This window comes from Vidua chalybeata, chromosome 7 (genome assembly GCF_026979565.1).
Source record: "Vidua chalybeata isolate OUT-0048 chromosome 7, bVidCha1 merged haplotype, whole genome shotgun sequence".
NCBI lineage: Eukaryota > Metazoa > Chordata > Aves > Passeriformes > Viduidae > Vidua > Vidua chalybeata.
This window is the reverse complement of record NC_071536.1, coordinates 2,141,399-2,149,440: the sequence shown is the minus strand read 5'-3', so window position 1 is coordinate 2,149,440 and position 8,042 is coordinate 2,141,399. Positions and strand designations below refer to the sequence as shown.

The 8,042-nt window shown below is 60.7% G+C and overlaps 1 protein-coding gene across 1 annotated transcript; it reads left to right on the top strand.

Moving 5' to 3' along the window:
• The first annotated feature begins 638 nt into the window (after window positions 1–638).
• LOC128790962 (maestro heat-like repeat-containing protein family member 6) lies at window positions 639–6,232 on the top strand. Its single transcript, XM_053948189.1, has 15 exons — window positions 639–1,251; window positions 1,539–1,603; window positions 1,713–1,862; window positions 2,046–2,194; window positions 2,432–2,579; window positions 2,825–3,012; window positions 3,090–3,227; window positions 3,490–3,604; window positions 3,753–3,893; window positions 4,089–4,265; window positions 4,399–4,554; window positions 4,714–4,815; window positions 5,177–5,279; window positions 5,553–5,609; window positions 5,900–6,232. The coding sequence occupies exons 1-15, from the start codon at window positions 1,074–1,076 to the stop codon at window positions 6,097–6,099; spliced, it is 2,067 nt and encodes a 688-aa protein (XP_053804164.1). The 5' UTR covers window positions 639–1,073; the 3' UTR covers window positions 6,100–6,232.
• Window positions 6,233–8,042: the final 1,810 nt, after the last annotated feature.

Sequence of the window (8,042 nt, the reverse complement as noted above, 5' to 3'; positions counted from 1 at the left end):
CCAGAATGCTTTAAAAATGCGCAGAAAAGTCCAGGGAGACATGACTGTGTCTCTGTCCTGTGAAAATCAATAGCTGTTGGTGCTTTTGTGTTGCTGCTTTTTTCTATGGAAAGAGCAACTGGGGAAGGATGGGCCAGGGTATAGAACTGGGGAGGGATGGCAGTGCTTAGGGTACAGACTGTCCAATGGGAAAAAGGCTTCAGGGATGAGCAGGTGACATAATCCAAAGCAATGAGGGAGAAGGGAAGGAGTGGTTTGTGGAGGGAAGCAATGGGGTTATCGAGAACAAGGAACTTTCTAGAACTTGGGGAGATGACAAGCATGAACTGACAGATGACAGATATGTGTTCATCTGCATGGGGAAGCAGGGAACTCTGGGCAAGTGTTCTACACAAATGAAGCCTCCCAGGGCATCCCTGAGCTGCTGTCCCCAGGGGTACATCCCAAAATCCTGTTGGGCTGTCTCAGACACTTGGGGTCGGGGATTCCTTCCAACCTGGGCCACTTTGGGTGGGCTGGGGGCGGCCCCAGGGCAGGTGACAGTGTTTCCAAGGGCCCTTTGTGACATGGTGCTGCACAGTCACCGTGGCATTGCATGGGAAACGGGTGTCCAAGGGCCCTTTGTGACACGTGGTGACACAGCAGCTGGTGGTGCCAAGAGCACGCCACAGTGCTCAGAGCAGGCGACGGGACAGGACGGGACAGAGCAGTGCCGTGAGGAGTCCCCTCACAGCTCACTTGTTCGTGTCCGACCCGCAGCTTTTCTGAGGCGTTGTTCCTGCAGCTGACCTCGAGGCCACAGCACAGCACTTGGTGACCCGTGGCCTTCCCGAGGCTTCTGTTCTGCAGGTGCCCTTGAGGGCAGAGTGTGGGACTTGGTGCCCTGGAGCTTTTCTGAGGCATCTCCCAGCCCTGCCCCCAGTGCCCTCGAGGCCAGACCACAATCCCTGACAGGAGTCTCCTGTCCTTGTGGCAGGAGCCCTTGAGACCAGAGGGCAGGGATTGCTGTCCTGTAGCCTTCCTGAGGCTTCTCTCTGGAAGGTACCTTCCAGACAAGACTGCAGGACTTGTTGATGTGGAGATTTTCTGAGGGATCTCTCCTGCAAGTTCCCAAAAATCCAGTCACTGACATGGAGAAGAGACCCCCAAGAGTGCCCAAGCTGGCCTGGGTGGAGGAGGAGGAAGAAGGCCCTGGAGCTGCACCAGCACAGGAGACTGAAAAGGTGGTGCCGTTCCATCCACCGCAGGAGGGTGAGTGGCAGAGCTGGGCCCCAGGGCTGGTGCCTGTGGCCACCTTTGCCCCATCCCATCCCATCCCATCCCATCCCATCCCATCCCATCCCATCCCATCCCATCCCACCCCATCCCATCCCATCCCATCCCCTGGGGACGTGCCCATGGAGACGAAGGAAGAAGGGCCTTGCTCCATCCCCCTGGGGCATCCCGGGGCTGTCCCTGCCTGGGGAGAGCAGGGCTGGGCTGTGTTCTCCGGCCTCTCCCGCAGCCCCTCAGCTCTGGCTGTGCTCACTTCTTGCCAGGTGCAGCCCTGGACCACAAACAAGAGCAGGAATCCACCCGTGGCCGCTTCCGCAGAGCAGCGCAGGTACCTGCAGCCATCCCCACCTGGGCTGGGCCTGCTGTCACTGCTCAGCCCAGCACCGTGTGTGGAGCACTCCATGCAACATCCCTGGCTTCTTGCCCTTCTCCTACAGCTCATTTGCAAATTCATCAGGAGCATTCGGCAGGAAGAAACCAGCGCCATGGGCACTGGGCTCAGAGAATACTCAGAGGTCCTCAAACATGAGTCCAGTGCTGCCCTGCTGGATTTGCATGTGGAGAGGGGTGTTTTCAGACCAGAGCAAGTAAGCAGCCTGTGGCCAGGCTTCAATTCCCTCATGAGTCACATGGCTTCCCAAGCCACTAGTGTTGGTCTCTGTGAGCCTTTGAGGCCATCGCAGTGTGGTGGGAAGGGAAGCACTTCTCTGGGGATACTGGGAATGTTGCTCCTTCTGGCAGCTTTCCAAATTGCCCTGTTCCTTCTCCAGGTGCCTGCCATGGTGAGATTCATCCACCAGTGGCTCACGGCCAATGATTCTGCTGAGCACAGGCTGGACAAAACCCTGCTGCATCTCACCAAAGCGCAGCCAAATGACGCAGTAATGACACTCCTGCGTGTGGCCCCATCCTGTGACAGGTATGGGGCCCACCTGCCCAGAGGGCTCAGGGCTCCCCCCAGCCCATTGCCCTGTACAGCCTGTCCCAGGTGTCTGACCAACAGAGAGTTCCAGGGCCCTCTGGCTGCTCCCTTTCCCAGCCCTGGCATGTCAGCCCCCCAGGCCTGCTGCCATGCTCCCTTGCTGCCCCTCAGGGGCCATGCCCAGGCCAGGGTGCTGTGCCTGAGACCCCCTGAGACAGAGCTCTAACCCCACAGAGCTGCCATGGCCATGTGGAAGACCATCATGTGCTCACCCAGGACTGCGAAGGTGGTGCAGCTGATTCTCCTGGATGTGCTGGGGAGCTGGCCAGAGTACAGCACGTGCACCTCCGATGGGGACAAAACGGGTGTCTTTGCCCTGGCTGTGAGTTTCTGCCAGTGGCCTTTGCTGGCCCCAAGGCTGCCTCTCCAGCAGCTCTCCTTCCTCCTTCCCCCACTGCATCTCCCTGCCTCAGGCGCTGCCCTGAAACCTGGCCTAGGGGCAGCTGCAGGGCCACCAGTCCCGCTGCTCCCCCTGTGTCTCTCTGGGCCTCTCCCTGCCACGCTCGGGCCCTGTCACACGGACACCTCGGCACTGAGCGCTGTCTCGGGGGGCTTTGTTCTTTGCAGGCAACTGTGGTGATGTGGAAGATCCTCCAGGAGCCCTGTGTCCCACACAACGTGAAGCTGCATTTCCCCCACCTATTTGTGCATCTGCTCTTCCAAGTCTTCTTCAGCACTGAACAGATGCCAAAGAAGGTCCTTACCTTCTGGAAGAGATGCCGGGAGCAACACGGCCTTGCCACCAGCCCCAACAGGTGACTCCTGTCCCTGCCATATTGCCAGGGCAAGAGCCAGCACTGCAAGTGTGACCTGGGCTTTGCTCTGCACACAGGTTTGCAGTGTGGACCCTGAAGTCCCTGCTGTACCAAAAGCAGTACAAGGATGTGGTGATGGCAATGGAACGCAAGTGTGGCTGGGACACGCTGCTCTGTGCCGACACCCACCACTATGCCGTGGGTCTGCTGGCCAGGTGAGACCCCCTTCTCCCCGCTGCCTCTGCGCCTGGGGTGCCCCACACAGTCCCCGTGGTCGTGGGCCAGAGGGCCTCGTCACCGAGGGACTGCCAAGCAGACTGGAAAAGGCTGGGAGAGGAGGGTGCCCACAAAGAGCCACCTCCCAAATGGCCCAGGTCCCCTTGCAGGATGCTGGGGAAAGACCAGAACTCTCTGAGTCAATCCTGGGAGAAGTTTGTTCCACTGGCTCACAGTCTTATGGACTTTAACTTCTGACAGGGAGATGTCCTGCATCTCCATACGCTCGTGTTTCCGGATCTTTCGCTATCTGCTCCGGCTGCTCAGCACACAGGAGCTATGCTGGGATCTGCCTCCCCTGGCCTTCCTGGTGGAGGTGAGCCTGTTGGCCAGCGCTGCCTCGCTGAGCTGCCTCCCAGCTCTCTGCCCTCTCGTAGCCGCAGCTGCTTGGGACGGTGCCCACGCCCTGTGCGGTTCTGGGCTCCTGCCGGCCGGGTCCCCTGTCACTGCCCTGTGCCTTTCAGGTCCTCGAGCACCTGGACTTGAGTGAACGCCATGCTGACAGAGTCCTGCAAATCTTCTCAAGGCACCTGCAGAGTGAGTGCAGGGAGAGGCGTCACCTGGCACTCAAGGGCCTTCTCAAGCTCACTGACAATCCCTCGATGGTGAGAAGGGGGCAGTGGCTGAAGCCGTGCAGGCAGCGTGGGGCTGGGGAACGCAGTTGCTTGGGCTTGGCTGTGCTTGGGGTGCTGGGGCAGCTCCTCCCAGCTCTCCTGCCTCCCGCTTCAGCTGCCCGAGTGCTTTGGCCTCTAGATCCTGTGGCAGAAGGGTGGCCTTTCACAAACTTGTGTTCTACACAGACGGAAAAAATGTGGAGCCTGACTGAAAGTCTTGTGGAGCTCCTGCGGGATGCAGATGGAGAGATTGTTAAGATAACACTCATGGTACTCAGCTTTATAATCTTGGACAAGGACACGCCAATACCCAGCTCCTTTGCCCTGCAGCTGGCTCAGGCAGTCGTGCTACTCTTTGACCTCGTAAGGCTCTGTGCCCCCAGCCACGGCCCCTGGGTACTGCCCGGACACTTGGTGCCCTGTGGATTTGCAGGCATGCACCCAGCTGAGCCCCTCGCAGCCCATGCTGAGGTCTTCTTTTCGTCTCTTAATACAGGACAATAGCCAGGTACAGCTGCTCTCCATGCTGCTCTTCCGAACACTGCTGACTCTTTCATTGGAAAAGGAGAGAAAGACTCTGAAGTCACAAGTGTGCCACAGCCTACTGCCACTCTTCTTCCACTGCCACGATGAGAATCAGCGTGTGGCAGAGGTGAGGACTCGTGGGCTGTTGCTGTCCCCTTGGGAGGGGGCTGGGCTGCCTCCTGCCCTGGCGCCTGGCGGGCTGCAGCCTCCTCCAGGCCTTGGCACAGGGACGCGGGTCCTGGGCCCTGGGCTGTGGGGCCATCTCCGTGTCTCTGCTGCTCTCCAGGCTTCTCGGGAAATGCTGATTTGTGTGGCCGAGTTCCTGAACAGGAGAGATCTTGAGAAACTGGTCAAGAAGGAGAAACTCTGGATTTTCGCCAACTGCCTGGTAAGGACGACCTGGAAGCCCCAGGCTCAGCCTGGAGCATCCCCCTGGGCGCGGTGCTCAGTGTGTGGGCTGGCAGCTGTGCCCCTGCCCGCTGCTGCAGCCAGAGGCCGCGCGGGCTCTTCTCCAGGCTCCCCTGGGTCCCAGCCGGGTGCCGATGGAGCCCCGGCCCGGCGGGGCTGCGGGGAGGCACCGCGGCTCCCCGGGCAGCAGCCGGCCCTCTGCCCCCTCCAGAGCCCGGCGCCAGCGGCTGCTGGCCGGGCCTCAGGGCTGTGCGGGCAGGGGAGGCCGGGGCTGGGCGCAGGGAGCGCCCGGGCCAGGGACTGAGCCCGCGCCAACCCTTCCCTGCTGCCGCTCTCTCCAGCTGGCAGAGGACAGGAGCCGAGCGGCCGAGCACCTGCGCCGGGCCCTGCCCTATCTGCAGAGCCCACAGGAGCCCCTGCGAGAGGCGGCCGTCAGGTTCATGGGTGAGCCAGGAGCCCGGGCTCCCTCCCCGCCCCGCTGCAGCTCGGCCCCAGCCCCGCCTGCTGCCCCGGCAGCGCCATCCGGGCCCGGCGCCGTGGAGCCCCGCCTGGCCTGGGCGCTGCTGCCGCCCTCCGGCAGCCGTGCCCTTGGGCGGCAGCGTGCGGCAAGGGCCCGGGCTGAGCCCTGCCGGGCCACGAGGCCGTGGGGCCACAGGGCTGGCAGCGCCGCTGGCAGGGAGCTGTGCCGCTGGGCCGTGACAGGCTCTGTGTTCACAGGGATGGCCGGGCGGAGCTTGAGGGGGCAGCAGGGAGAGCTCCAGCTGATCTGCAATGGTGAGTGAGGGCAGCGGGCTGACAGCGGGGGCTGGCGGGGGCAGCTGCCATCCCTGCCCCGGCTGCAGAAGGCTCTGCTCCCTGTGCGGACCAGGGCTGGCCTGGGCAGAGCACACAGAGATTTCAGGGACACATGGGAGATTCGTGGCCCGCAGCTTCGGCCTGATCCTGTTGGTCCCTACTCCCTCCTGGCCATGGCAAGAACTGGCTGGGATGGCCCTGGCAGGGGGCTCTCCTCGGCTCCCCGCTGAGTCGGGATCTGACTATGGCTCTGATCCTCTCTCTTTCAGCCCTTGAAGGAATGGTGAATGACATCAGCGTCAGCGTTGGAAGCCTGGCAATTCAATCATTGTGCATACTGAAGGCAGTAGAGCAGGCTCCCATGCCAAAGTTCCAGAGGCTGCGAGATCAGCTGCGCAGGGCATGGAAGACACGGCCTCGTCTGTCGCGGCTCGGCTGGCTGGGCTGCTGGGGCTCTGTGGAGGGCTGATGCAGCAGGCTGTCTTTGCTGGGGCCTCCTGAGCCAGCAGAGATTTTATTCAAAATAGCTTTTTTCTTCATTTTGTTTTCCTTTAGTATGTAGATATTAAATGTAAATAAATATCTTGTTTTCTTTTCCTTTAGTATGTAAATATAGTATGTGTTATAATAGACAGACTCCCAGGATCTTTCTTTTGCTACCCTGGATCTGCAGGGCATTTGGGAGGAGGGGGAAAAGGGTGCTTGTGCTCAGCAAGCTTCCCAGTCGTGCAGTGTTGCAGGGAAAATGGCCAGAAGCCCCCTGGCCTTTGGGGGTTCTGCTGAAGCCTTTGTGCTGCCCACAGAGCGGGTGGGCAGGGCCGGAGCCGCGGGGATCCCTGCGAGAGCGGTGCCTGGAGATGGCCACAAGGCCTGTCCCAGGCAGGAAGCGCCATCCGTGTCCTCCTGCCCGTGTGTTGCTGGCTGGATTGCTGAGGGCTCTGAGGTGCCTCTTGATGGGGCTCCCCTGGAGCTGCTGTGGGGCTGCGGCGCTGCTGCCGGGCAGGTTGGCCGGGCTGGGGGAGACCCGGAGGGGCTGGGGCAGTGGGCAGCCCTGAGCAATTGGGTGTCAGAGGCCACAAGCAGCCCCCAGGCAGCCGCCTTGTTCCTGGCACCCGGCTGCTCTGGCGCTTCCTCAGTGGGCGGTTGGAGGGACCCCCTGGAATCAGGCGTGGAACCCTGGTGCCGGCCTTTCAGGGCTGTGAGGCCAGGAGTTGTGGGGCTGGGCGTGTGCCCTCGCTGTGCTGAGACTGGATCCCTGGCCCCTCAGCCTTAGGCACCGAGCTTGACTGCCTGCTTGCTGAGTCTTGTTGCTGTTGCCGTGGGGGATGCCAAGCTCTGTGGGTTTAGACATTATTGAGCGAGAAGAGCAGCAGCTTTGAGCCCAAGAGGGGCCACAGAAAGGCCCTCTGGGCAAAGGGCATTGCTGGCATTCCCAGGGCAGGGACACACGAGAGTGCAGCAGGCACCTTCAGGGTGCCAGGCTGGCTTTGCTTTGGGCCGCCTCCCTGTGTGCAGGGCTGGGTCTTTGCTTTGCTGTCGTTGGCCTTTTGCCCTCGTGCTCCTTTGGCTGCCTGCAGAGAGGGGCAGCCCTATCAGGAGGGTGAAAGGCCCTGTCTCTGACATCTCAAAGGGGAAATGGAGCTCTGCCGGCCCTCAGCCCACGCTGTGAGCAGAGCAGAGCCTTTTTCCCGCCCCAGTGGCTTTCTGCCTGCTGCAGGCCCCTGGCCAGCATGACCCACTCTCCTGGGGCTGAGTCACTGAGGGGGTGGGTGGCTGCTGCCCCACGGTTCGCTGACAGGCTGTGAGGGTCGCTGAGTGAAAGGTGGGTGTCCCAAGCGCTGCTGAGGGGACCTGGGTCACTGAGGGACATGAGGTTCACTGAGGGGACATGCACCAGTGGCTCCTGTCCAATCAGTCTGCTGAGCTCAGGCTGAACAGGACCACTGCTGGATCTGACCGAGTGTCTCCCGGTTTAGGGCAGATTTGGGAGAAAACCTCCAAAAGGGGTCACCCCAGAAAACCAACCCACACGGCCCTTCCCTCCAAGTGGTTCGTGAAAAAAATCTCCTTCTGGAGAGAAGTGGAAAAAACCCTGATTATTTCATGAGGCAAAGCACTCCCCAGCAGAAAAAGTGAACAATACCAGATGACAAAACTCATTTGCCGCTGTGATGGGATGACAAATTCAGAAAATCTCTCCGGTGGGTGGTTGCTCTGTTCTCAGTCCCTCTGGCCCTGGGAAAGGCTGCTGCCCCAAGTAGGCCACAAAGTGCGAGCTCTCGGTGTTTCCCCGGGTCCCAGTCCGGAGCAGGTTCGAACAGTTCCAAGAAAAAGGAAAGGAAAAAAACAGTCCAAGGAAAACTTCTCTGCCTCAGCTAGCTAAACTGACTAAAAAGCAAAGGAGGGCCCTGT